The sequence below is a fragment of the Perognathus longimembris genome, chromosome 4, assembly GCF_023159225.1.
Source record: "Perognathus longimembris pacificus isolate PPM17 chromosome 4, ASM2315922v1, whole genome shotgun sequence".
Taxonomy (NCBI): Eukaryota; Metazoa; Chordata; class Mammalia; order Rodentia; family Heteromyidae; genus Perognathus; species Perognathus longimembris.
Window position 1 is genome coordinate 653,160 of NC_063164.1, and position 27,820 is coordinate 680,979.

General features: G+C 47.8%; 2 protein-coding genes across 15 annotated transcripts in view; one reads left to right on the forward strand and one right to left on the reverse strand.

The window, feature by feature from the left end:
• The first annotated feature begins 1 nt into the window (after position 1).
• On the forward strand, positions 2-26,569 carry Mterf4 (mitochondrial transcription termination factor 4). Of its 2 annotated transcripts, XM_048344390.1 has the most exons (5): positions 2-49; positions 2,229-2,721; positions 4,433-4,617; positions 15,630-15,770; positions 26,432-26,569. In XM_048344390.1, the coding sequence occupies exons 1-5, from the start codon at positions 29-31 to the stop codon at positions 26,435-26,437; spliced, it is 846 nt and encodes a 281-aa protein (XP_048200347.1). In that variant the 5' UTR covers positions 2-28; the 3' UTR covers positions 26,438-26,569. The 2 variants fall into 2 exon arrangements, with proteins under 2 accessions (XP_048200347.1, XP_048200346.1); XM_048344389.1 differs by lacking the exons at positions 15,630-15,770; positions 26,432-26,569 and adding an exon at positions 5,765-6,315.
• The window catches only part of Sned1 (sushi, nidogen and EGF like domains 1), a 77,889-nt gene continuing 56,840 nt past the window's right edge, over positions 6,772-27,820 (reverse strand). The window contains exons 28-32 of one of the 13 annotated variants that reach the window (XM_048344371.1): positions 19,563-19,679; positions 18,960-19,047; positions 17,195-17,277; positions 16,395-16,432; positions 6,772-6,992 (exon numbers count right to left, since the gene is read on the reverse strand). In XM_048344371.1, the coding sequence (XP_048200328.1) occupies positions 16,407-16,432; positions 17,195-17,277; positions 18,960-19,047; positions 19,563-19,679 (314 nt within the window). In that variant the 3' untranslated portion in view covers positions 6,772-6,992; positions 16,395-16,406. Of the gene's footprint in view, positions 6,993-14,116; positions 16,433-17,194; positions 17,278-18,959; positions 19,048-19,562; positions 19,680-25,958; positions 26,311-26,334; positions 26,989-27,820 lie in introns of those variants that run through there. The other 12 variants (XM_048344370.1, XM_048344368.1, XM_048344369.1 and 9 more) reach the window with 12 other exon arrangements.

Here is a 27,820-nt window from a genome sequence, read left to right on the forward strand (position 1 = left end):
CTTCGGTGGAAGAAGCCGCTCGCGTGCGATGTGGGCGCTAGGCCGCCGGGTAAGGCGGGGGACGCGGCGGGGCGGCCCGGGGGGACGTCGGGCCACGCGGCCCCTCGGGCCCCGGGGGACCCCCGCCGCGCGCGCGGAGGGAAGGACGGCGGTGTGGCGGCCCAAGTGATCTGCGCTTAGTTTGTTTCCTGATGGCCTGGCCCCCGGAGGCCACCTGCCCCCAGGTTGACCGACAAGAAATTTCTCTTCCTGCAGGAAATTTAGGCCCTAAATCTGGGGACTATACCGCGGTCCGGAAGTTTCAGCCAACATTGCTAGGTAGCCTTTCCCCCTCCCTCGCTCCTGGCCCTGCAGTTAGTTGTAGCTTTGTCACCAGATCCAGGTGAGAATTTGACTTCAGTGGTAGAATAAAAAATTCTGGACAAGTCACTGTGGTAAGGAAACTTGGCAGAGCTTTATTGAGTAAGCAAGCAGGCAAACAGACAGACAAGCAGAAAGCCCGAGGCACACTAAGTGTGGGTGCTCTCAGAGGGAGAGACACCGAGCCTCCGTGACATCAGGCATTTATTTGATAAAGGCAAGGTTTGACTTAAAGTTATGCAAAGATATTTTAATCTTTGCTCTTAATCATTCTTGGTATTACACTTTTTCTTTCCTTTTTTTTGCCAGTCCTGGGGCTTGGACTCATGGCCTGAGCACTCTTTGTTTCTGGCTTCTTTTTGCTCAAGGCTAACACTCTACCACTTGAGCCACAGTACCACTTATGGCTTTTTCTATACATGTGGTGCTGAGGAATCAAAGCCAGGACTTCATGTATGCAAGACGAACACTCTACCAGTGTAGGCTTTATTCCCAGCCCTTGATGTTACACTTTTAACACTTGGGCTCAGGGTCTCTGAGACTGTCCTATACTTTAAAATATATGACAATTATGTTTGGGCATCCATTTTAGGAAAGACTGCACCCTGCCATATATTATTTTTAAAAAATTATTATAAAGGTGATATCCAGAGAGGTTACAGTTACATAAGCCAGGTAAAAGTACATTTCTTTTTGGACAGTGTCACCCCTTCCCTTGCTCTCTCCCAGTTTTTCCCTCCTGTCCCCATCAACAAGTTGTACAGTTTTCAGCATAGTGTCCAGTTAGTACCATTGTTGCATTTGTTCACCCTCTATGCCTCCATTCCTGCCATATATCTTAAAACTGGCATTTGTCCTTGAGATAAAGAATCCTGCCACAAATTTGTATCTTTTAAGATAGGTACATTGTGCCAAGAGGAGCCCTTTTTCCAGGTATTTGCTTCTCCAGGATACCTGTCTTTTTTGTTGTTATTTTCGTCGGTTGTGGGGCTTGAATTTGGGTCCTTGGCACTGTACCTGAGCTCTTTTGTTCGTCTAAGAGCTCTACCACTTTAAGCCATAGCACCACTTCCAGTTTTCTGATGGTTAATTGGAGAAAAGAGTTTCACAGACTTTCCTGCTCTGCTGGCTTTTAACTGAGATGCTCAGACTTCAGCCCCCTAAGTAGCTAAGATTACAGAGGTGAGCCACCAGTGCCTGGCTGATATATGTCTTCTTTATTTTGTTTTTAAATCATGTCCTTTCTCAGTTTTTAGAGAACACTTAATTGTTTGGTGGATTCTATGTTTCTAAATACACTTTCTAAATTCCTGGCTGCCATTCAGCTTGCCTCATTTTTCCTAGTCTGTCCTGTCTCTACTTAAAGCTAACAATACCTCTGATTCTGTTATCTTCATTTGCAACAAAAGTTATTGTCTACAGGGCAGTTCCCTTCTAGGTTTTGTTCTCTATGTGTGAATTTTCTTCTAGGTAGGCTTTTGCTGTTTCTCAGATTGCCTATTAAAAAGTCATGTTTGCCAAGCACCGGTGGCTCAGGCTTGTAATCCTAGCTACTCAGGAGGTTGAGGTCTGAGGATCGTGGTTTGAAGCCAGCTGGCCTGGGCAGGAAAGTCCATGAGACTCGAATCTCCGATTAACCACCAGAAAACTAGAAGTGGTTCAAGTGGTAGAGCACTAGCCTTGAGCTGAAGAGCTCAGGGACAACACCCAGGCCCAGAGTTCAAGCCCTACCACTGACCAAAAAACAAAACAAAACAAAAACCCTCATGGTTGTGTGGGACAAAAGTGCCAAATATACCGGTTCAGAGTTTTGTGATATTCATTATTCTAGGATGGAATTGATGTTCTTTTGTTCCTGTGTCCTTTAGGTCCTTGACTGGCACCACCTATTCCCGCTTACCTTGGTTGGCTTGGCTAAGTGGACACCTGTTCTTGGAGAGCAGAAAGGGAAGACTGTTGCTTTGTTGTGTAAACTGACTGCAGCCTCCCATGGAGGGAGTCTTAAGGAATTAACTTTTGTTGGACCCAAAAACTGTGTGCAAGAGCCAGTGTCCAGGACACATCTCGTTCAGAACCTTCCTGAGAAGCCAACCCTGGAGCAAGAGTCCTTGGGTCTTGAGACGGTCATCAGTTCTCTTCATGACATGGGTTTCACTGATGCCCATATTAATGAATTGTTCAGTATACAGCCAGATGCCAACCATAAACAGTTGCTGGACATCGTTTCAGAATTTATTCTCTTGGGTATAAATCCAGAGCCTGTATGTGTAGCCTTGAAGAGATGTCCCCAGTTACTGAAATTGCCTAAAGCACAAATGAAAAAGCGCTCCAGTTACCTGCGGAAGCTCGGCTTGGGAGAAGGTACAGGAAGATACACATTTTATATAGTGCTTAGAGGAGTTTGACTTGGGGAAAGAGTAGCATAAGGACTGGTGGGCCTGGGAAGTCTTCTGAGAAGTCAGTGTCTTAGAGGAGGATATATGATGTGTCCTCTGCAGAAGGAGGGATATGGAGAGATTAGGACTGGTAGAGAAGGCTAAAGACTGGACAGGCCTTGGTTTCACAAAAACTCCAGCTCCTGGAACCGTGGGGCACACTGTGTTGGTATGTGATGGTGACATATGAGAACATCTGAAATGAAAACCAACTTCACCTGGTCTTGGTACCTTGTGTGGTATAAAGTCAAGGATACCGTTCCAAATTCAGTTCCAGCCAAGTGTTTTTATTTAGTGTGGAACTTGAGAGACCTTGCGAGGGAAGCTGATGGAATGGTCTCCCTCTCATTGTTCCCATTCTCCAACAACTTTCACACTTCCAGGAATCGTAAAGTTGAGTCTCTATGGAGAAGGAGAATGGGGCCCATGAAGGTCTCAGTGAGCCCCTCTTCATTCAGCCAGAGGAATCCCACTAGTAGTTATTTTCATTATTGACTCTTGCTGATACAAATTGCTTTTGGGCAGGCAAGGGAGGGGAGGCTTAAAGTCCACTATATTGTACAATTCTAGATTACCACGTGTATTTCTCATCACAAATTATCTTATACAATGTGATCTAAAAGGGCAAACTTAATACAGGCTGTGTTATGGTTATTAATGACCAAACTCAGCAACAGGTTAAGAGATGAAGATAGAGCCAGACTTCCTAAATTCACTTCTCACACATTTTAGAGGTAATGGCTAAGCTGTTAGAAAATTTTAATAAGACACTTTAGGTGATTTTTAAGTTTTCGGTTACTGAATTTTGCCCAGCTGCATAGGTGCCCCAGTGCCTGGCATGACCTCAGTTGGTACTTGTTGTCTGAATGCAGTTACAAATAGGCCCTCTTTCACTCACCAGTGTCCCAGTTTGGATAAAACACATGGCTGTCCTTGGGACATCTGTGTGGCTCTGTGTCGTGAGTATTCATGGCCTTCTCATTGTCACTGGTATGGGGTGCCTTTTCATGAGGTCACGCTCCTTCGTCTTGTCAGTCAGTGTTGGTCATGAATGGCTTATTACAGAAGGAAATAGCACCCCAGAGCCTTGTGGGAAGTTACTCTCCCATCTACTGACTGATTTCTCTGGAAAATCCCTGTGAAATAATTTTGGTGTTTTTTTTTTTTTTTTTTTTTGCCAGTCCTGGGCCTTGGACTCAGGGCCTGAGCACTGTCCCTGGCTTCCTTTTGCTCAAGGCTAGCACTCTGCCACTTGAGCTACAGAGCCACTTCTGGCCATTTTCTATATATGTGGTGCTGGGGAATCAAACCTAGGGCCTCGTGTATCCGAGGCAAGCACTCTTGCCACTAGGCCATATTCCCAGCCCCTGTGAAATCGTTTTCTAGTAAGGAGAGCAGGAGAAGTCCTGGACTATGAAGTTGCATCTGCAGATGGAAGGGAGGAAAAGGTAGGATGTAGAGTGGGCTGGTAGGGGAGAGACATTTGTGGAAGAAACATCTGAAATTGGGACTCATTCTGTGAGTGCGAGGATCCTTATTTGATGTTTTAAATAGTAGCTTCCATCACGAACAGGTTATTTCTTGGGTTTCTGGAATATCCTGAAATTATGTGTTTGCCTTTTCATTATATTCTGCAGGAAAACTAAAAAAAGTGCTTTATGTTTGCCCTGAGATTTTCACTATGCGTCATCGGGACATTGACAGTGTGGTCCAGGTCCTCAAGGAGAAGTGCCTGTTCACAGTACAGCAAGTTACCAAGATTTTGTGCAGATGCCCCAGTGTTCTTCGGGAGAGCCCCAATGAGCTGGAATACAAATTCCAGGTGAGAATGACTGATAATGGTGGTTAGGCGAATCCCAGCAGGTTTTTTCGATTTTCAAGTGGAGTAAGGTCTACCGTGTGGTCAGATGCCTATGAGTGATGAGGACAAGACTGCGATTCTCTCCGCAAACACTAGCCGAAAGGATAGGGCCTGATTCTTTCTTCTCTACTCAGATAAAGCTGTTTGTAGCTTTTCTTCCATAATAATGACCCGGTCCCATTCTTCGTGTACAAGTAGGGACTCTGAAATAGTTGATTTTGTTTGGTTTTATTTATTTTTTATTTTATTTTATTTTTTTGGCCAGTCGTGGGCCTTGGACTCAGGGCTTGAGCACTGTCCCTGGCTTCTTTTTGCTCAAGGCTAGCACTCTGCTACCTGAGCCACAGCACCGCTTCTGGCCGTTTTCCATATATGTGGTGCTGGGGAATCGAACCGAGAGCTTCATGTGTAGGAGGCAAGCACTCTTGCCACTAGGCCATATTCCCAGCCCTGGTTTTATTTTTGTTGCCAGTCCTGGGGCTTGAACTCAGGGCCTGAACACTGTCCCTGGCTTCTTTTTGCTCGAGGCTAGCACTCTGCCACTTGAGCCACAGCGCCACTTCTGGCTTTTTCTATATATATGTGGTGCTAAGAAATCGAACCCAGGGCATCATGTATACAAGGCAAGCACTTTACTACTAGGCCATATTCCCAGCCCTGAAATAGCTGATTTTAACATAGCTAAAACTTTAAAAAAAAAATTTAAACAAAAATCATGCTATTCTTAGAATGCATTTTTTTAACCAGGTTTTGAAAATGTAATAATGTCTTAACATTTTAGTAATAATTATGGCAACGAACTAAATTCCTCGATATTAATCTATTGTTTTCTCCAGACTCTTGGTTTTCTTTCCCATCTAAAGAAAAACGTAACTTCTTCCTCTTGGTCCTTTATTTTGTGCTGTATGTGTTTTTCTCAGGAACTTGAAAATGCTTTGAAAGCTGTCACTGTCACCTAAATGCTGACATCATAGAGTGAGCGCTCTGCCTTATTAGTGAGGTGATTCCCTTTGAATGCTTTTGATAACTCAGGTTTTCTTAATGGATTGTGTTATGATAGATTTGAAGATTCTGTAGTGGGATTCTGAAATGTGATTGTGTCTTCCAGTATGCTTATTTTAGGATGGGAATTAATCATCTGGACATAGTAAAGACTGAGTTCTTGCAGCATCCAATAACTAAAATCAAGCAGAGACACATTTTCCTGGAGCGCCTAGGACGGTATCAAACCCCCGATAAAAAAGGGCAGACGCAGATTGCTAACCCTTTCCTCAAGGACATCCTCAGAGTTTCCGAAGCTGAGTTTCTGGCCAGGACAGCCTGTTCTACTGTTGAGGAGTTTGAGGTTTTTAAAAAGCTCTTGACTCGGGAAGAGCAAGAGGAGCCTGAGAGCGGCACGTCTGATGAGGAGGAGGAAGGGGAGGAGGAAAATGAGGAGCTGCTGTGAAGGAGACTGGATGGAAAGGCCTGGATGTCAACAAACACTCTCAAGGCTTTCACAAGCTTCCCTTGGATCTTCTCAAGATTTTTTTGCTAACGCTATTTTGATGAAAAAATTAGGGATTACCCTGGGATGGAACTCCATAACCAAACAGGAGATGTTGTCGGGTTCTGTATGAGGCCCTGCTCCATCCTAAATAAAAGAGCAGTTAAAAACCAGGGGACCCAATACATCCAAATACGGTTTATTTTTTTCTTTGTTGAAGCATGTTTTGTCTGATTCCACACGTTGTAGAGGATGGGTGAGGACAGGGTGCTAACTAGCCCAAGAGTTACTTAATCTTTCCTTGTAGTGAACAAGATTGAAATCACGAGAGGGCAGTGTGAAGCTTTAGTATATCATAGCACTTGGTTTTTTTGAAAACAAGGAGCAGGCTTCCCACAAATATCCTCATTTTTTTAAAACCCCACAAACTTATCTGCCTCCTGACTGTGTTCAGTGTCTGCAGAGGAAGGAGGTGACTGCCATGTGTGCTTTGTTTCCACATGCTAACACGTGGGTTAAACCAGTTGGCTTTCATGCCCACTTCTGGCTGGGGGCCATTTCCAGGCCTGGCACCTCTGGCCTGGCGGCCTGTGCTGCTGGAGTGTGCCAGCTCAAGGGCTCTGACGGCGGCTTCTGTGGACCAGAGGGAAGAGTGCGGGCCTGTGTCTGGTCTTGGCTTGTCTTGGGGCTCTCCAGGTCGCCCACAGTGTGCCGATCGCCATGGGGAAGGTGGCGGTGGAGCACAGTGGGAAGCTGGGGTGGGGTGAGCTCCCAGGCAGAGGCTGAGTGGTGGGTGGAGGGCCAGTGCTGCAGGATGCATTTTTGGTGAAAGAACCAAAATTCAGATGTGCTTGGTGGATAAAAAAAAAAAAAAAATTATTGTTACTGAAAGAGAGCAAAGGAGAAGAGGACATTGTCCAAAAAGAAATGTACTCTCTACTTGACCTAAGTAACTGTAACCCTTTGTGCATCACTTTTATAATAACAAAACCTTAAAAAATTAATTTCATTGTTACTACTGCTATGTTATACGGAGGGGGTTCCCATTTCATAGGTCAGGTAATGAGTACATTTCTGTTCTTTTGGACAGTGTCACCGCTTTGCTTCCCCCAGTTTCTCTCTCCCATTCCTGCCCATGAGTTCAATGGTCATTTTCCACATTGTGTATACTAAATAGCATGATTGCATTTGTTCACTCTTCTTCCCTTTCTGCATCTTCTTTTTATCCCCTCCCCCTCCAAGAAAAAAATCCCAAAGCAAAAACAAACACTACCACCAACAGCCAGGATAACAACAACAGAAAAAAAACAACATGTTTCCATTTCCTGGAGCTCGGGCTGGGGATATGGCCTAGTGGCAAGAGTGCTTGCCTCGTATACTTGAAGCCCTGGGTTCGATTCCCCAGCACCACATATACAGAAAATGGCCAGAAGTGGCGCTGTGGCTCAAGTGGCAGAGTGCTAGCCTTGAGCAAAAAGAAGCCAGGGACAGTGCTCAGGCCCTGAGTCCAAGGCCCAGGACTGGCAAAACAAAACAAAACAACCATTTCCTGAAGCTCATTTCACAATAAGTGTTGAGAGAAGGTACACCTTGGTGTTCTTCCACTAAGGGTATCCTCCTTTAGTCTGTCTGTGTGGATGAATGCCTAGAGTCCTGTATAGGTTATCATGTCCCATCATATTTTATATCTGGCTTCCTCATGAGAGAAAACATACCATTTGTCTCTCTGAGCTTGGCTTACCTTACTTAACATGATTTGTTCTAGGTCCATCCATTTCCCTGCATATGACATCTTTTTCTAATGGATGAGTAAAATTCCATTCTGTATATATACCACATTTTATTAATCCACTCATCTTGCAGTGCATCTGGGCTGTTTGCATAAGTTGGCTATTGTGAGTAGCGCAACAATTAACATAGATGTGCAAATATCTTTACTGGACCTGTAGTGATCAGGGTAGATGCCCAGGAGTGGTACAGCTGCGTAATAAGGAAGTTCTATGTCTAGTTTTTTGAGGACCCTCTAAACTGCTATCCAGAGTGGTTGTACTAGTTTTCATTCCCACCAACATTGCAATTTAACATTACTATGGAGAATATGTCATGTTTCCTGCCATTTTGTTATTTTCCTGTGATTTGTTTCTATTCCCTTTTTGTGTTTCTGAAACCAGTCTTCTAGTGATTTTATTCAGTGCTGTTTCCTTGACTTGTCTTCTTCAGATACTATGCTTTTCTTTAGTATCCTTTGTAGTACTGGTTTATTGCTCAAAATTCCTTTAATTTTTGTTTGTTGTGAAAGGTTTTAGTATATCATTTGCAAATAAAAGCTTTGCTAGGTATACTAGTTTGGGTTGGTAACTGTCATTCAGAGCTTGGCTTATACCACTTCAGGCTCTCCTTGCATTCAGAGTTTGTGTGGATAAATCTGGCTTTATCCTAATCTTTCCATTGTAACAAAGTTCCCTCTTTGGTTTTGCTGTGTTTAAAATTAATCACTTGTGCTGGGAATGTGGCTTAGTGGTAGAGTGCTCACCTAGCATGCATGAAGCCCTGGATTCAATTCCTCAGCACCACATAAACAGAAAAAGCTGCAAGTGGTTCTGTGGTTCTAGAGGCAGAGTGCTAGCCTTGAGCAAAAAGAAGCCAGGGACAGTGCTCAGGCCCTGAATCCCAAGCCACAGGACTGGCAGGGGGGGGAAAAAAAAAAGAAAAAGATTAATCCCTTGTTTCTTTTCTTTCTTTTTTTTTTTTGGCCAGTCCTGGGCCTTGGACTCAGGGCCTGAGCACTGTCCCTGGCTTCCTTTTGCTCAAGGCTAGCACTTTGCCACTTGAGCCACAGCGCCACTTCTGGCCATTTTCTGTATATGTGGTGCTGGGGAATCGAACCCAGGGCCTCATGTATACGAGGCAAGCTCTCTTGCCACTAGGCCATATCCCCAGCCCCTTCTTTTCTTTTCTTCTTTTTTTTTTTTGCCAGTCCTGGGGCCAGGGCCTTAGCACTGTCCCTGGCTTCTTTTTGCTCAAGGCTAGCACTCTGCCACTTGACCCACAGCGACACTCTTGGCCATTTTCTATATATGTGGTGCTGGGGAATTGAACCCAGGGCTTCATGTATACGAGGAAAGCACTCTTGCCACTAGGCCATATCCTCAGTCCATTCCCTTGTTTCTTAAGTCCAGCATTTTCATTATGATGTATCTAGGAAAATTTCTTATCTGATCCTTTCTACTAGGAGTTCTGTATGCCTCTGTCATATCGGTGAGATTCTCTTTGTTGGGGAAATTTTCTTCTATTGTTGTTGTTGTTATTTATTATTGGTCACAGGGCTTGAACTCAGGGCCTGGGCACTGTTCCTGAGCTCTTTTTGCTCAAGGCTAGTGCTCTACCACTTTGAGCCACAGCACCACTTAGTGTATTTTGGTAGTTAATTAGAGCTAAGAGTCTCATGGAATTTACTGCGTAGGCTGGCTCTGAACCATGATTTTCAGATCTCAGCTTCCTGACTAGCTAAGATTATAGGTGTGAGCTTCTGTTAGGCCTGGCTTCTGTTATTATTTTCTTAAATAGGTTTTCAGTGCCTCTAGTTTTGAGTTGTTCTCTGTTGTCTATCCCATTTATGCATAGATTTGATATTTTGGCTGAATCCACCAGTTCTTGAATTTGGTATGTTTTGAGTGTTTTTTCTATGCTTTTGATTTTTTTGTTCTAATTCCTCTGCTTTATCCTCAACTTCTGATACCCTGTTTTCTACTTCATTTATTCTATTGCCTAGGCTTTCAACTGTGCTTTGCAGTAGGGAGATGGAGACTTTCCTGTTTTCTAGCTCTTTTTTGATGTCAGTTCTCAGGGTGCTAATATTGCCTCTCATTTTCTTTATCGAAGTATGTCATGGTCTATGTCCTGTCCATGTCTCCTTGGACGTTCTGCATTTTCATCTCTCTGCATTCTAGTTGGTCATGGAGCTGCCCTTTTATCCCAACAGCCAAGTCCCTCATCACTGCTCTTCTCTCTCACCAAATTCCTCCCTGAGTTCTTGGCTTTTGAGGGTGGCCTATTTTCTTGATTGTTCATGAATTTTTTTATCTCTCACTATGATGTGTGCACATGGGTTCAGGGACTGCTGGGACTGTTCCGTTTAGGTATGAATTTCAGTTGTGGGATGCAGTTCACTGGAACCCTGACCGAGTTTGAGCCTGGTGGCACTCAGCACACGGTGCGGCGGGCAGTCTAATAGGTCCCAGTGGGAGTTTGGCTTGGCTTCCAGTTCCTGCACAGGGATGGAGGTGCCTCCAGCTTGGTGGAATTTTTAAAAATTGTTGTTATTATAAAGATAATGTACAGAGGGGCTACAGTTGCATAGGTTAGGTAATGAGCACATTTCTTGGTGGACAATGCCACCCTTCCCTTGCTCTCTCCCAGCTTGGTATGGAATTTTAGCTGCCATAGGAAACTCTTCCAAGACTATATAGTCTCTTATAGTCAGGCACTGGTGGCGCACACCTGTAATCCTACTCAGGAGATCTGCAGACCATGGTCTGAAGCCAGCCTGGACAGGGAAGTCCATGAAACTCTTGTTTCCAATTAACCACCAGAACTCTAAAAGTTGAGCTGTGGCTCAAGTGGTAGAGCAGTAGCCTTGAGCAAAGAAGCTCAGGGACAATGTGTAGGTCCCAAGTTCAAGCTATAGGTCACACACACACACATATACACACACACACACACATACACACAGTCTTTTGGATATGATGTTTTATGGAAATTTGGCATGAAGTGAAAGCTTTTGACTCCAGTAGCTCACTTTTGAGCCTGATGAAGGGGCTCCTGTGAGGAAAGGTCTGAAGGCAGCTGACAAATGACAGCTGACCCTCGGAGTCCTTGCCTGTTGGGTTCTCTATGAGGAGCACCAGGCAGCCCACAGAGGGAACGAGGGTGTGTCTTCCTGGTCATTCCTGGCCATGGGCTAAACCGCACATGCATCTGCCTCTTTCACTCTGTTGTGCCCAGGTGATTGGGTAGAATCAACTCATCTCAAGTTTTGATTAGCAAATGGTGAGCCAAGAACTCATGGTTGCATTGTTTTATTTTGATAGACACAAATGCTCAAACTGACAGATTTGTGATTTCATAGGATGAAGTTGCAGGATGGACTCAACGCTTTCAGGGAGGATATTAGTCTCACTGAGGACCATGAGTGTGCAGAGGGCTTATTTGGAATATCTCCCATGGACTATATATAATTCCCTCATTATCAGGAATTCTATTTTCCTGACTCTGTGAAGCTGCAGCGTGGGTTGATTGTAGCCAGCACCACACTCAGCATCTAGTGAGATGACTCTTTAGCTTCTAAGCCAAAAAGCAAGGTATGTCATAGGTCAGAGTTTGATAGCTGAGGGGCCTGAGGTCACTGGCATGGTACAAAAGGTTTCATAGTGACATCACTTATCTTTTGCCCGTCCTGCCGTAGCTCATGTGGGAGTGATGGGTCCCAGGGCCAGAGTGGATATTAGTGGTCTGTTTCTTTTTGTGGAGGTCATCTCTATTCACACAGTATCCAACACCCTGCCAAGCTCTGCCCTGGGCCCTCACTCTGGAAACCAAGTGGCATTTCTAGGGCATAGTAAAGATGTCTTTTATTTCTTTCAAGTTTATTATATTCGGATATAGTAAACTCTTACCTGTAAACATTCAAGGTTATCTGTATTGTTATCTAAAAACCATTGCTTTTTTCCTCTCAGTTACACAGCCTAGTGGTATACCTTCTACAAGCCAGAACAGTGGTTGGAAAATTAAGACCCACTGACTAATCCAGACTAGTGCCTGTTTTTTTTTTTGTTGTTGTTGTTGTTTTTAATAAGTACAGATGTATTATGTGGGGCAAAAGACTTCTCTTTGAAAATGAATATATCCAAATAGAATCAAATATAATCTTTCTTTCATAAATCATACTGATATTACATTTTCTATAATTTTTGTTTTTTTAGTACTGGTTCTGGGGCTTTAGTTCAGGGCTCGGGTGCTGTCCCTGAGCCTCTTCTGCTCAAGGTTAGCATTCTATCACTTGAGCCACAGTCCCACTTCCAGCAGGTGTGTGTGTGTGTGTGTGTGTGTGTGTGTGTGTGTGTGTGTGTGTGTGTGTGTGATATTAATTGGAGATCAGAGTCTCATGGACTTTTCCTTGGGCTGGCTTCAGATTGGGACCCTCAGAGCTCAGCCTGCTGAGTAGCTAGAATTCACAGGCATAAGACATGTTCTACCTTTTTTGAAAGCAACAAATTGCACAATATACAGAAAGGCACACACAAGATTTTAATAAAAAGAAAGCCTAAAATATTACTCTTCAAAGAATGTTTTTATAAACCACGTAGGATAGGAGGCCTTTGGTTGTCATGCTGACTCTGGGTGTTGGATCTTCAGGCAGCTCCGCACTGCCCTCTACACAGAAAAGTGGGATTGTCTCCCATGTCTTCAGGGAAAACACTGCTGCTTCACGCCAGTGCTCAGTGCTGAGACAGGAGGTGCTCACAAATGTCTACTTAAGTCATGGAGGGAGGCGTCTCCTGTTGCCTTCCAAGTGTCTGTCCCTCGTTGCCTTCAGTCTTGTAAGAGAACCTCTTGCCGCTTCATGGCAATGCCTTCTTTACCCTCTTTCTTTTTTTTTTTTTAAACCATAGCTCATGCCCTCACTTGGCTTTCTTGCTCATGGCTGGTGCTCTACCACTTGAGCCATGCCTCCAATCTGGCATTTTACTAGTAAATTGGAGATGGAGTCTCGACATTTCTGCCCAGGATGATTTTGAACTGAAATCCTCTAATTTCAGACTCCTGTTGGATTATAGGTTCTTGGTGGTACCTTGCTGTGGTGGTGCCTTTTGGGTAAAGGTCCATATAGATATTTTCTGTGAAAATCCAGGGGTCTTTGGTGCCTTGGGGTGACTTGTCATCCAAGGGCTAGCTTCCTCAGCCTAGGAATTGCATAGATCAAGGGTTTGCTCACCCCCAATTGGAGTCAATAAAGATTTATTGGAAAACAGTCACACACCTCCAGTTTCAACCTGTGTTTGTGTGTGTGCTGCAGTCGAGTGGAAAGGTTGCCACAGAGGCCAGGCCAAGAGTGCCTTTTGCCTGAGCTTTTACAGAGAAATCTGCTACCCCTGTTGTGGATGCAGTGTTTAAAACCATTATAGTAGTAATTAACATTTCCTTCTTGAGAGTGAATAAACGATGTGGAGGTGTGGAGGGAGTCGAGTGGGACTCACCTGCCCCCATGCCTTGTGCCTTTACTCGTGTTTTGGGAGCTGACAGATCTCCTTTGCTTGTGTTTGGGCTCAGTGACCTTCTTTCTGATGCAGGAATGTAAGGGTGGGTTTCTGAGCACTGCAAAAACATTGTTTAGGTGGGCTGGGATATGGCCTAGTGGCAAGAGTGCTTGCCTCATATACATGAAGCCCTGGGTTCGAGTCCCCAGCACCACATATATAGAAAATGGCCAGAAGTGGCGCTGTGGCTCAAGTGGCAGAGTGCTAGCCTTGAGCAAAAAGAAGCCAGGGACAGTGCTCAGGCCCTGAGACCAAGACCCAGGACTGGCAAAAAAAAAAAAAAAATATATATATATATATATATATATATATATATAGTTTAGGAACAAGGAAGCTGTCATCACTCACAGAGGTACTAGTTATGCCACCGGAAACTTGGGATTGATAGCAGGTGCTGCTGCACTTGCCCTAATTGGTCCTAGAGGAATCTGTGGGTGGGCTGGCAGGTGCACCGGTCCTGGAGGGGTCCCCTGGTGGGCTGGTATGTATGCAGGTCCTGGAGGGGTCCCCTGGTGGGCTGGTATGTATGCAGGTCTTGGAGGGGTTCCTAGGTGGGTTAGTAGGTGCAGGTCCTGGAGGGGTCCCCGGGTGGGCATGTATATTCAGGTCCTGGAGGGGTGCCTGGGTGGGTTGGTAGGTCCACAGGTGGGCTAGTAGGTGCAGGTCCTGGAGGAATTCATGGGTGGGCTGGTAGGTACAGGTCCTGGAGGAATCTGTGGGTGGGTTGGTAGGTACACAGGTCCTGAAAGAATCCGTGGGTGGGCTGGTGGGTGCACAGTTCCTGGAGGAATCCGTGGGTAGGCTGGTGGGTGCACGGGTCCTAGAGGAATCCGTGGGTGGGCTGGTGGGTGCACAGTTCCTGGAGGAATCCGTGGGTGGGCTGGTGGGTGCACAGTTCCTGGAGGAATCCGTGGGTGGGCTGGTGGGTGCACAGTTCCTGGAGGAATCCGTGGGTGGGCTGGTGGGTGCACAGTTCCTGGAGGAATCTGTGGGTGGGCTGGTGGGTGCATGGGTCCTGGAGGAATCTGTGGGTGGGCTGGTGGGTGCACAGTTCCTGGAGGAATCTGTGGGTGGGCTGGTAGGTAGGTGCGCAGGTCTGAAGGGTCCCCAAGTGGGCTGGTAGGTATGCAGGCCCAACAATCTGTTTTCCTGCCTGAGAAGAGGTTGCAGAGAGGACTGATTGCAGTGAGGACCTTGTCTCTTGATGTCCTTTTCAATACAATTCTTAGCTCTCATCTTCCTAGGTTTTGGATATTTTGAGGTGGTGGAGTATAACAAGCAAATTCCAGACCCTTTGGAGGGAAAGCAGTGGTGTGTGAGAATGACAGGTGCATCCTCTTTAAAGCAGCTGCGTTTTTTTCCAGGACCTTTTCCCAGAGGACGGAATTCTTATATCCACAGAATTCCCACGGAATCCACGTGGAGGAGGGGCAGGGAGTGAAGGGAACTGGGCGCACCTCTGTGGAGATGCTTTGGCCCAAGCATGCGCCCTCTTCATCTTCAGGGACATCTGGGCTCAGAGCTGTGGAGGCCTGCATGCCCCCCTGAATGGAACTTGGGCTCAGCACTGCCTGGTACTTTAAATTCGAGGACAGAGGCTGCTGCTGGTGGCTACCATCCAGCACGTGGCGAGGACCCTGCCACCTCAAAGCCGCTCTGGAGTGAGGAGTTCCTGCGCCCTTGGGTCGTATGTGGATGGGTGTTTTTGTCTTGTCTTGTGTTTGCCTCATTGTTTTGAGATAAGATGTTTGGTGAGCTGGTATTTAATGATCAGTTGGGTTTCTCATTTGTTTCTATAGGAATGGATTTGCTGGGTGTGTTTTAAAAGATGAGTTTTTCAGGTGACTTATTGCTATATCGGTATTTTAAACCCAAGTGATGGGTTCTTGGTCTTACCAGGATTGAGTTGTTCCCAAGCCTTTGCATGAGTGTTCCTAGAGGCTGAGGCCCAAGAAGGGTAGGAACTGGCTGCTGTCAGCTCTCTTCATGCAGTTTCTCATTGGAGGTTGGCCAGGTGCACACCTCTCTTGCTGAGGCACCTTGAGAGCTTGCCCACCTGAAGCCCTTTGCCTTGTTAGTTAGCTACACATCTTGGTAGGAGACATGCCCAGAACTCCTTTGCTTCTGGTTGTTCTTAGTCTTTGGGTGACATTTCTCCTTCATGTCCTCAGCCAGGGGAGAAAAGGAAGACCTGCCTTGCAGGACTTGCTGTCCGAGGTCCACCTCCTCCACTGCACGAGGGCCCGTGGGGGCAGAGCATTAGCTGTCCAGGCCCGCTGCCTTTCACTCCCCGTGACACATGGCGATGGGAGGTCAAGGCAGAGCTGAGTTCATCTGCGCATGGCTTTCTGTGGGGTCACCTGGTATTTTTCAGACTGTTGTAAGGTAAACCATTGCCCTTTAAGAGCCAGCACTGGGTGGGGGGGGGGTGGGTAAGGTTGGGAGGGAGGAGGGAGGGGAGGGAAGTGTTGGATCAAAGAGGAAAGGTTTCTTGCACCTTGGGGTGTGTGATGCCTAGACTGGCATCCACTGTGACTCAAGTGAGAGGCCATCTTCAGATGTCAGAGGCCTAAGGCCTGCGCTGCCTTCCTTCCAATAGAACTCTGTTCAGCATCCCAGGTCTTCCCACTGCCCAGCCCCTCCCCCTCAAGGTGCCAGCGGATCCTCGCCTCTCTGACTCTCTGAGAGCCCCTGTGGTGGTGGTGGCTGCTCCTCTTTCCTGCGAGTGACATTGCCCTCCCATGGAGGCAGATTCCGTGGGGGGAGGGGGGGCTGCAGTTATGTCTACTGGGAGACTAGCAGGTGACCCCAACTTTCCTGGATGGATTTGAACTGTTTTGCTCTAGGGGTGCCTGCTGAGGGCTGCAGTGCCCGGGACCAGCCCCCCTGCTTCTCCACAGCTGGGAAGGAGGGTAGGCAGGGGAGAGGGGACCTACCTTAAGATTTCTTCAGTGTTTGACTGTTACTTTGTTTCCTGAAATAAGAAAGTGGCTCAGTGCAAAGAGGTTTGTGTACCTTTAAGCCTCCCTACCTCCTTTAATCCTCTCACTCTCTGTCCCAGGTGTGGGGCACTACAGGGCAGATGCTGGTGAGGGTTCTGCAGTCTGCTTGGGTGTACATGCCTGCCTGCATGGAAGCTGCGGGAAAGGGGGTAGCAGCCTGGCTGCCCGTGCCTTGGCGAGGCCTGGCAAGAGCTGCCTTGGGAGACAGCAGTGCACCCAGGCCACTCCAGCCACGCCATTGGTGAAGGCATGCCATGGCCTTTTTGTCAGTCAGAACTAGGGTGTGGCTCTAGGTGGGCAGTGGAGGAGGGACCTGGGATGAGGACTCACTGGGAAAGCACCTCTTTCAGTAACACCTCAACAGTCACTTTTAGGAGCACCCTGCCCCCGTGGGGAAGGAACTGGACCTGAAGTGCTAGAAGGAAGTGGTGCACCTGGGCTTGGCCATGGCCCCCGTTCTTCTCCACTGTGGCACTATATCTGTGAACTCACAGGGTTGAAAGTGGCCTGTGCCCCTCCACCCAGCCCTAGGTGTCAGGGTGCACGTGCACAGGGTACAGCAGCACCGGGGCTGCACTTCTGGGCAGGCAGCCTGGCTTGGCCCAAGCCTCTCATTGCTCTTGCCCATCCCCCTGTGGAACTTCACACACACACACACACACACACACACACACTCCCCATCTGTCACCCTACAGAAGCACATGTAGTACGTGGAGCATGACCCTGAAATGCACCTGTGTGGGGTTTCTCCAGGCTTGTGCCTTCACAGCGCTCTTTGAAGCAGATGTCCTGGTGAACTCTGTAGACTCGCTTATACCTGTTGTCACAAGGAAAGCTCTGTGAAGTGAGAACTGAGGCAGAAATTTGCCTAATCCATGCTGTGTGAACCCAGGGTGAATGATGTCAGAGGGAAAGACCAGTGTTTCCCTCATAAAATATGAGAAAATTCATGCCTGTAATCCTAGCTACAAAAAAAAAACAAAACAAAACAAACAACGCCTCAAGGCCCTGACCAGCAGGAAAAACAAAAAAAAATAAAATAAAAACAGAAATTGTTGAGAACCAACATAACAAACACCGTGCTGTTCAGAGTGTGTGGAAGTAAAAAGTCTGATCACAATTCAAAGGATGAGAAGAGTGGAAGAATCTGTTTTAAATGTGTCACTATTCTGAAGTTGTATACCAGTAATTCCAGCTATGTTGTGGTGAGATGAAATTGCATATTATAAATCTCAAGCAACCACAATCCACTAGTAAAACAATCCAAAATGAAGCAGAATAAGAGGAAAATGCAATAAAGAGAAGATGGGACAAATGCCAAACAAACAGCAAAACGGCAGATTTAAACCCAGCCACATTATGCTAAGTGTAATGTAAATGGGCTAAACACTTTAAAAAAAGATAATCAGTGTGGCTATATGTAAGACCCATGCAGCCCCTGCCTCCAGAGCACCCTGTAAATGTGGCTGTACATTCCTCTGCCCCGGGCCCGTGAGGCCTCCCACAGCTCCTCTGAAGGTCTCCAAGGTCCTGGCCCTGAGCCCCTCTGGCTCACTCCCTCCAGTCTGGTTGGGCCCTGTCCTCTTCTGACTTGCCCCGCACACCCTGAGGCAGAGCCTTGGTAACATTCTCTTCCATGACACCTGCCTTGACCCTGTTCCCCACATGGCCTACTGGCCTCATGCTGTTGTCCCTTTCTTCCCATGGACCTCCTTGTGGCTTTCTTTTCGTTTTTTAATCAGTTTTGGGACTTGAACCAGGACCTGGGTGCTGTCCCTGAGCCTCTCTGTGCTCAAGGCTAGCAGTCTACCACTTGAGCCACAGCACTACTTGCTGCTTTTTCTGGGTTATATAATTTATTGGAGAGAAGTCTCATGGACTCTTCTTCTGGGGCTGGCTTCATACCACGATCCTCAGATCTCAGCCTCCTGAGTAGCTAGGATGCCAGGTGTGGGCCACCAGTGCCCAGCTCTTCCTGTGGTTTTCTATGACAGCTCTTATGAGCATTCTCACATCTAGCTTGTGGGTTACTGCTTCCTGGTGAGCACCAATTCCTGAGCACACAGCGGGTACCCATTCTGCACCATGTGGGCTGAACTGGTCCTGTGGCCTGGACTCACTGCGGTTGGCAACAAGGGTCCCAATAGACCCTCGCAACCCAATTGCAGATGGAAAACTGAGGCAGGAATAATTTGTTCAGGGTCATATCATGAGTTAATGGCAGCACGGGGACTGTGTTCCAGAGGCCCCAAGGAGGAGAGAAAGGCCAGATCCCTGGGCCATCTGCATGTAACCGCATATGGTAGGGTCAGGGCCTCTGCCAGCTCCTGAATTGAAGGAGCCTTGGCTCCTTGGTATGCCATTCATTTCTGCCTTAGGCTCCTCATCTGTCACACTGAGGGCTTGGGTGGTTTTACCCCTGCTGCCTGCAGCCTTCCCCCTCCCGAGAAAAACTGAGGACTCCCTGTGCGGTCAGGCAGAGAACTCACACCAACTTACACATAATGGCAGACGCCTCCTTCCCAGACAGGAAAGGACTTGGTCTCCGAGAACAGCCGTGTGCAGGGGCGGGGCACCTTCTCACAAGCTGTGGCACAAAGGAGAACCATGTCCGAGGAAGGCCGGCACCCTGTGGTCTGGGGTCTGTGCCAGCCGCTCTCCAGGCTCTGCCTTGTGGCAGGGTGCTCAGCAATGCGGGGGCTGACCTGGTCCTGGCTGATTGCAGCCTGCAGGCTGGCTTCCTTCCAGGAGACCTGGCCTCGGGATTATATGGCAGGTGTGGGAGCTGCTGTCTTCCCACCCTCGGTGTTCTGTCCCAAACTGCAAGAGCCTGTCCTTCCCATGGCTCTGTTGTCCCTGCCACACTGCCATGGCCCCTCCTTTGTGTGGCCCCACCCCTGGTTTGTCAAGCCCTGCTGTGAGCAGTGCCCCATCCTGGTGCTTTGGCTGGGTGCATGGCTTATCCCGGTGCCCTAATGCCTACCACCTTCCTCCTTGGGCACAGTCAAGCCCTGATCTGGCACCTTAGTTTGCAAACCCCACTTGTGCCCAGGGTTGAGTCACAATGTTATGCCAGGCTCCCCGAGGCCAGCCCTCACTCACCGAGCTCACAGCGCCTGCCTTTGAAGCCAGGCCCACAGTCACAGCTGTGGGTAGTGCCACCTGGCACACAGGTGCCTCCGTTCTGACAGGCATCTTCTGAACAGCCCCCAGGAACACCTGAAGACAGACAGGAAAGGTCAGCTGTGGGGTCAGGAGGCTGCAGGAACTGCCGGCTGCCCTTTGCATGTGCGTCACCATGCCCTTCTCTGTCAGCACTGCTGGGCTGGGGGCACAGTTAGGCGTGCAGAAAGAGGTGGGGTGGGAAGACAGGCCTCAGTATGCCGGCCTGACCTCCTGACTGCTCAGAGAGGAGCAGGAATGCAGGCCGGGCCCTCTGCATGGCTCTAGTTTTCCTTCCTCGGACTTGGTCTCTGATACTCTTTCTGCCTGGAACCTAAGGCCCCTGTCACCCACCATTGCCCGTCCCCAAGTCCCCAAGTCACCGGCTGCAGAACCAGAGCATCTTCCCATTTCTGCAGCCCCAGGCAGTCCTTGGTGCCCATCCATGGTAGTCGCCGGCCTGCCCTTACCCACTCAGGACAGTTTCCTCATTTTTGTCTTTATTGCTCTTTCGACTTTGTCAAGATACCTGTGGTCTTCATTTTCCACTTAAAAAAAACAACACAAAAGAACAAGATTGTGCCTTCTCCATCACACCTGGGACTGAAAGAGGCTCAGCCTTCTCCTGTCCATCTAACTCAGCCCCTGCATCTGACTGTGTGACAGCCCAGGGAGGCCTTGTGGCTGTCTCTGTCACTGTCCCTTAGCTCTCATGGAGACTGTCCTCCTTTCCTCCCACCATCCTTTGGCTGTGTGTGTGTGTGTGTGTGTGTGTGCTTAAAATGAATGACTGGGGAGAAGAAAAGCCCTCGAATTCAAACCACTGCAGCCATTCAGCTTTTTCTTGGCCTACTTTATTTGGTGGGTGTTTTCCCCCCCTTTCCTTTATTCCCACCCCCTCCCCATCACTGTGGGGCTTGATCTCTGGGCTTAGGCACTGTCCTTGAGCTCTTCAGCTTAAGGCTATCATCACTCTACCACTTGAGCCACAGCACCACTTCTGGTTTTCTGGTGGATAATTGGAGATAAGAGTCATGGGCTTTCCTGCCCAAGCTAGCTTTGAACTGCAATCCTCAGATCTCAGCCTCCTGAGTAGCTAGGATTACAGGCGTGAGCCACTGGCGCTTGGATTATTTCTGTCTTTATTCTTCTTTTCTTTTTTTCATCTTGAAGAATGCTGAAGTAGTTTGCAGGTCCCATTGTGAACACCTGAGTAGCAACTGTACCTGAAGACCACAGTGTTTCACATAACCACAGTGCTGTCCCTATAAGTGAGCAGGAAATCCCAAGCCATGTTTGAATGCCCTTGCCCATCCCATAATTTCATTTGTTTGTGCTGGTACTGGGGTTTGAACTGAGGACCTCTTGCTCAACCTTTTTTGCTCAAGGCTGATGCTCTACTACTTGAGCCACACCTTCTCTTCTGAATTTTTGCTGGGGAATTGGATCTAATGGTCTCTCAGATTTGACTACTCAGGCTGGCTTTCAAACCAAGATCCTCAGTTCTCAGTCTCCTGAGTAGCTAGAATTATAAGTATGAGTCACCAGTGCCTGACTAAAATGGTTTCTCTTCCTCTTTGTCTTTCTTCTCCTCCTCTTCTTCTCCCTGACATTTTTTTTCTCCTTCCTCTCTCTCCTGTCTTCCTCCTTTACTCTTTTTTTGGCAGTAGCAGGTTTGAACACAAGAACGCTTTACTCATACTTGCTAAGCAAGTGCTTCTCCAGCTTTCCTGTGCCTTCATGAAGTGTCATTTATTACTGCTGTCAACTAATGAGACTTCATGAAGGTCTACACACTGCCTGTGTTTGATGTGTTTCAAGTTGTTTTTGATCTCTGCCTATTGTTATTTACTGAAGTGAGACTCTTTATTCTGTAAAGTTTCTTCTGTTTGACGTATACTTCTTGTAGCATTAGTTTGTTCCTTATCCTTTATTTTCTCATAAATTCTAATCAGAGAGAAGGATTTACTGGGATTCAGGTACAAATGGCCTTTGCAGGCTGTTCTCTGGGCCCCCATGTTCTGCTTGAATCCTGCCGATCACCACTCCGCCTCAGCCACCTGATCCAACCAGGGTGAGGTCCCCACAGGCTTGCACCGATGGTGTAGGCCGCCCTAGACCGCTGGTAGGCGATTCCGGGATAGGAGACCCACCATCTGGCTAAGGTTCTATTTATCGCTGGCCTGAGAGGGTTCTGTGACAGTGTGCTTTCTGTTCCTGCCCCTTGGGCACTCAGAACAAGTCAGGACGAATGCTTCAGAGAGAGTTGGTCCCTGGTAGACTCTAAAGCTGAGCAACTTCTTGTGTGTGGTGCTGGGGTTGAAGCTAAGTCTTTGTTCATGCTAAGTCAGCACTGTCTTTTTGAGTGTCATGACGAGCTTAGGTCTCTGCACACCCAACAGTTTGAGACTACTGGTTTTCTTGGTCTCTCATTGTCCCTTCTCTGGCCAGTGGCCCCTTTCAGGTCCACTTCTTAGTCCTTTGTACCCAGGGCACATGCCTGCTGTTTTTCGTAAGCCTCTTTGCCGAGCTGCTGTCTGTGTCCCCAAAGAGCCCCAGACCCTCAGTGCAAAAGTATGGACTCTGGTCATCCTGTATTCTGTGTTGCTTTCCTGATAAGGCCTTTCCAGTGAACCCAAGTAGGAAATTCCCTTGTTCAAAACTAAGCAGGCCAGAATCAACAGAATCAAATAACAAAAGGAAAAGATTTTTTTTTTTAATCTCTCAGTTGTTTTTTTATTCCAGCCTTGGGCTTGAACTGAGGGCCTGGGCACTGTCCCTGAGCTTCTTTTGTGCAAGACTATTACTCTATCACTTGAGCCACAGCTTTTTCTGTTTATGTGGTACTGAGGAATTGAACCCAGGGCTTCATGCAGGCTAGGCAAGCATTCTTAAGCCATATTCCCAGCCCTGACCTCTCAGTTTTGTACTGTTATCTCTTCACAGTGGGAGTCTCAGAGACATTAATGTAACTACTTTCTTTACCCTTCCGAGTGACAGTGGCTGTTAGGGTTGGAGTACTGCCCACTTTGGGAGTCTACCCATCAACCTAACAAATAGGCTAATCTCTCTTATCATTTTAATGTGTTCTTAGCTATCTTTTCTGTATCCTTCCCTTCCCTTCTTCCTTCCTTCTTTCCTTTCTTTTTCTCTCAGTAATAGGTTTTGAACTCAGGGTTTAGTGCTTACTAGACAGGTGCTCTCCTACTTGAGCCATGCTCCTTCTCCTTTTTGCCTTTGTTATCTTGCAAGTAGACTCTTATCAAGCAAGTAGACTTTTGCTTTTTGCAAGAGAGAGGGGAGAGGAGACTGGGCTGTGATCCTCCTGCTTACATTTCCCATGTGGCTGGGATGACAAGCTCATGCACCTCGCCCAGATCTTTTGTTGATTGAGAACTTTTTGCCTGGTCTGGCCTTGAACCAAGATCTTTCCAGTTTCAGCCTCCCAAGAAGCTAGACTTACAGGTGCAAACAATCAATCCGGCTCTTACCTTTCCTTTTTGTTGTCTATAGTTTTGTCTTTAGAACTATGAAAATGTTCTGGTACTGGCATCCATTTTTTTAAAAAAGGAAATTAAAACATATTTTCATGGTTCCAAAGACAAAACTGGAAACAAAGTAAATACCTGTAGAGAAGGCAGGCCTGTGTCTCTATTCCCCTCGTCTCCTCTTCCCCTCCCCACGTACGACATCATCTTACTTGATTTCTTTTTAAATGTAAGAAGAAAAAATGTTCTTATTTACCTTCCCATTTTCTTGCACAATGGATATACTGAGAACCCAAAAGTCACTTTATTGAAATACATACAGGTCTTAAAGTGCACTCATTGGAAATGCACAATCCCCAGTTTCCAAACACTCACAGAGAGGTGTCCATAATCTCAGAACCCTTTCACCTGGTAAAGGTGCCTCATCCGGTGGAAAGGTGGAAAGGCACCTCCGATTTACCTACCCTAGATCTTCATATGAAAGGAACCATGTTGTATAGTGCACCTCAGTGGCTGGGGTTTTCTCTTAGCACAACAGCATGTACCAGCATTTCATGCCTCCTTATGGCCAAACAGCATCCTGTGGATGGCTGTGCCACATTAAATTTACCTTTTCATTAGCTGGCAGATGTCTGGCTGTTTTCACTTTGAGGACCATTACTAGTGCTGCTGTGAGCATTAATATATTACTTGGGCAGGTGTATACTTTCATTTCTCTTGGGGGCATATACCTATAAACAGAATTTCTGGGTTGTATGGTGACCCTAATGTTGTTCATTTATGTTAATCTGTCACATATATAATTTGAAAGTATTTCTTTCAATTCTGTGGATCTGTCTTTTTACTTCTTAAATGGTGTCCTTTGAAACAGAAACGTTTTGAACTTTGATGAACTCCTGGTCATCCTTTTTTCTATTAGCTGCTAATTGTGTGTGTGTGTGTGTGTGTGCGCGCGCGCATGTGTGTGCATGCACACCAATACCAGGGCTTGACCTGAGGGACTCACACTCTCACTGAGACTTTCACTCATAGCTTCCCACTTACTTAATCCACACCTCCAGTCCTTGTTCAGTGATCACTCTGAGATAGAATCACATGGACATTTCTGCCTGGGGAGTTGGTCATACTTCCGAACTGTGACTAACATGTAGGTTTCTTGTTAGCTTTTCTTCTTCGAGTTCTGACTTGCTCCCAGCACTTAGTCTGGGTGTGAGGTGGGAGTCTGCTTGTGGCACCCTGTCCAGCACCACTGGTTGAGACGTTGTCTCTTCTCTTCTCCCTGGCTGGGCTTGGCCTGCTTGTCTGATCAGTGGACTGTAGATGTGTGGCTTTATTGCTGACTGCTAAGTTCTGCTCTGTTGATGTAAGCATCTATTCTTAAATGGTCATACACTGAATTGATCATCATTGCTTCGTAGCAAATTTTGACATTGGGAAGTATGAGCACTACCTTCTTCCCCTTTTTATAGACTAACATATAACTTTGCTATTTGTAATCCCTTCCAGTTCTATGTAAATTTTAGACATTCCATACATCCATACAATTTTCCAGCAGCCCTGAAGAGTAAGATAGTATGTAGGAAAACTAAAACTCTGTGGGCCATGGGTTTTCCATGGATCCTGTTTTCACTGTCCATGCATGGAGAATTTACACTAAGAGGCAGAGAATTGAGTAGGATGTCTGGGGAGGTCCGGACTCAAAGGTCAAATGAACTGCTGTACTCCGGGAACAAATAATCAGTAACGGTCATTTAAAAATCACTATTTCTCCTAGTATATAGAACCAAACATCTTTCTGTATAAAACATGACTAAAGCATACTTAACACCCCCCTCCCCCACTTTTTTTTTTTTTTTTGCCAATCCTGGCGCTTCAACTCTGGGCCTGGATGCTGTCCTTGGGCTAGCGCGCTCTACTACTTGAGCCATAGTGCCACTTCCAGCTTTTTCTGAGTAATTTATTGGAGGTCAAAGTCTCACAGACTTCCCTGCCTGGGCTGGCTTTGAACTGCGATTCTCAGATCTCAGCCCCTGAATAGGTAGGCGTATAGGCATGGGCCACTAACACCTGACCTGGCATGATCCAACTCTGGAGAGACTAGATTGACTGTCTCTTTCTGTCTGTCTGTCTACTAGCCTGTCTATCTCTTGCTCTCTGTTTCATGCCAGTACCAGGGCTTGATCTCAAGGCCTCATACTCTCACTTGGCTTTCTTGCTCAGGGCTGGTGCTCTACCACTTTGGCTATACCTCCATTCCAGTGTGTGTGTACATGGTGTACATGGGTATCACCACCTAGAAACAGTTGAGTCTGGGGCTGGGAATGTGGCCTAGGGGTAAAGTGCTCGCCTCGTATACATGAAACCCTGGGTTCGATTCCTTAGCACCACATATGTAGAAAAAGCTGGAAGTGGCGCTGTGGCTCAAGTGGTAGAGTGCTAGCCTTGAACAAAAAGAAGCCAGGTACAGTGCTCAGGCTCTGAGTTCAAGCCCCAGGACAGGGAAAAACAAAACAAAACAGCTGAGTACCCCTAGAACTCACACATCACAAGTTCTAGCATTTCTTCTTGCATGGGTGACCCAGAGACTTGTTCAAGCCCTGCTAGTGCCACTCACGCAGCCTGTAAGCCCACCTCCCGGGGTGCAGTGATGCGTGCAGGTGAACCCACTCAACTGTGCTCAGGGTGGGTGAGTGCACGCAGCCGTCCTCAGCTATGTACACGTCGGGTGCAGGCCTCTGGTCTGATGTTTTGTTGGTGGTGGTGGTCAGGGGGGTATTGTCCCGGCACTCTTTCGCTCAAGGCTATCACTCTATCAGTTTGAGCCACGGCGCCACTTCTGATTTTCTGATGGCTAATTAGAAATAAGAGTCTCACAGACTTTCCTGCCCAGACTGGCATCCAACCGTGATCCTCAGATCTCAGCCTCCTGAGGAGCTAGGATTACAGGTGTGAGCCACCAGCACCTGTGTTTTGTAAAAAGTTCCCTGTTGTTCATGCACACTTGTGTGGGATACAATCATTCTTCTTACCCTTCACTCCAAGACTAAGAGTTCTCAGAAACAGATGTGGATCAAGGTAGACTTCAGGGTGAGTCCACGGAGAACTGCAGCAAGACAAGTCCTGGTCTAATCTTACAATTGTTCTTAGGAGGGCTAGAAGTTTTAGCTCATAGTCTAGGTTCCAGACCTGCCAAAAGCTGACTAAGCAGAGAAAGGGGACAGCATAAGAGGATGGCAAGAACTGAAGATAATGATTGAAATTGCACCGTTGGGGCCATGAAGGATTCTTTTTCTCTTTTTGTGGTCACCTCACACCCCTCAGGATTGAGCAGCTCACAATGGCAAACATTTCAGGGTGGCCGTGACCTTGGGGCCATGAGTCATCTTGGACTTCCTCAGAGGGAGTTAGCAGAGTCCACTCACACCTTCCTATCTCTGGGCTTCTTCAAATGGAACACGTAATACTTAAGGGGGCTCAGGCAATGTGAAACACCTGAGGAAATGTTCACTTACTGCAACCCTAATGCAACAGCATCCCTCCACGCTGCATGAACTGTACCTTGAATAAGGGAACGCTTGAACCACCCGTGCTGGGCACAGCCCATACCAGTGCTCCTGAGGAGAGCCAGTACTGGACACAGACCACACTGCTGCTACTGACAGCCAGTGTAGACCTCCCATGGGGAGTGCTGAGCTTGGGGTTTCGTGAAGCCAGGTTGCTGGGGTGCCCTTGCAGCCTGGGGCGGGCTTGCTGGTGCGACCCACTGGAGGTGCACACGCTCACCGTGCACAGCCTTCTCTGGGGCTGGCTGAACAAGCCCATCCTGAGTTTGTGATGTAAAGCAGGGGGAAAAGGGACTGTTGGCCCTAGAATTGTTCCTAGAAGAATTAGAAGTGCAGAGCAATTCTGTCAGATGCCCAGAGTAAAGGCCTCCTGAGCAGTCGGGCACCCACCTCCCTGCAGGTGCTGGCGCCTTGCCTACTGCCAGGGGCAGCCTGGTACTTGGTGGGCCTGTGAGGACATCGCTCAAGCCTATGCGTGCCCAGAAGCCCCTGCCCCCGCTGATTCCACTGCCCGGAATCAATACTGCCCCCGCAGGAATGAGGGTAGCTGGGCCCAGGGTTGGTGTCTGGGGTGGCTCTCCTGCACAGGAGGGGAAGGAGGGCGGGGTGAGAGGTCCCTGTGGAGGGCAGGGGTGGAGGTCCCTGTGGAGGGCAGGGGTGGAGGTCACTGTGGAGGGCAGGGGTGGAGGTCACTGTGGAGGGCAGGGGTGGAGGTCCCTGTGGAGGGCAGGGGTGGAGGTCACTGTGGAGGGCAGGGGTGGAGGTCACTGTGGAGGGCAGGGGTGGAGGTCACTGTGGAGGGCAGGGGTGGAGGTCCCTGTGGAGGGCAGGGGTGGAGGTCACTGTGGAGGGCAGGGGTGGAGGTCCCTGTGGAGGGCAGGGGTGGAGGTCCCTGTGGAGGGCAGGGGTGGAGGTCACTGTGGAGGGCAGGGGTGGAGGTCCCTGTGGAGGGCAGGGGTGGAGGTCACTGTGGAGGGCAGGGGTGGAGGTCACTGTGGAGGGCAGGGGTGGAGGTCACTGTGGAGGGCAGGGGTGGAGGTCCCTGTGGAGGGCAGGGGTGGAGGTCACTGTGGAGGGCAGGGGTGGAGGTCCCTGTGGAGGGCAGGGGTGGAGGTCACTGTGGAGGGCAGGGGTGGAGGTCACTGTG

Excerpts from the sequence above, each read along its gene's own strand:
- Mterf4 (XM_048344389.1), top strand. The coding sequence starts at position 29 with ATGTGGGCGCTAGGCCGCCGG. Across the intron at positions 50-2,228 it reads TGTGGGCGCTAGGCCGCCGG|GTCCTTGACTGGCACCACCT; the intron begins GTAAGGCGGGGG and ends TGTGTCCTTTAG. Across the intron at positions 4,618-5,764 it reads AGCTGGAATACAAATTCCAG|TATGCTTATTTTAGGATGGG; the intron begins GTGAGAATGACT and ends TGTGTCTTCCAG.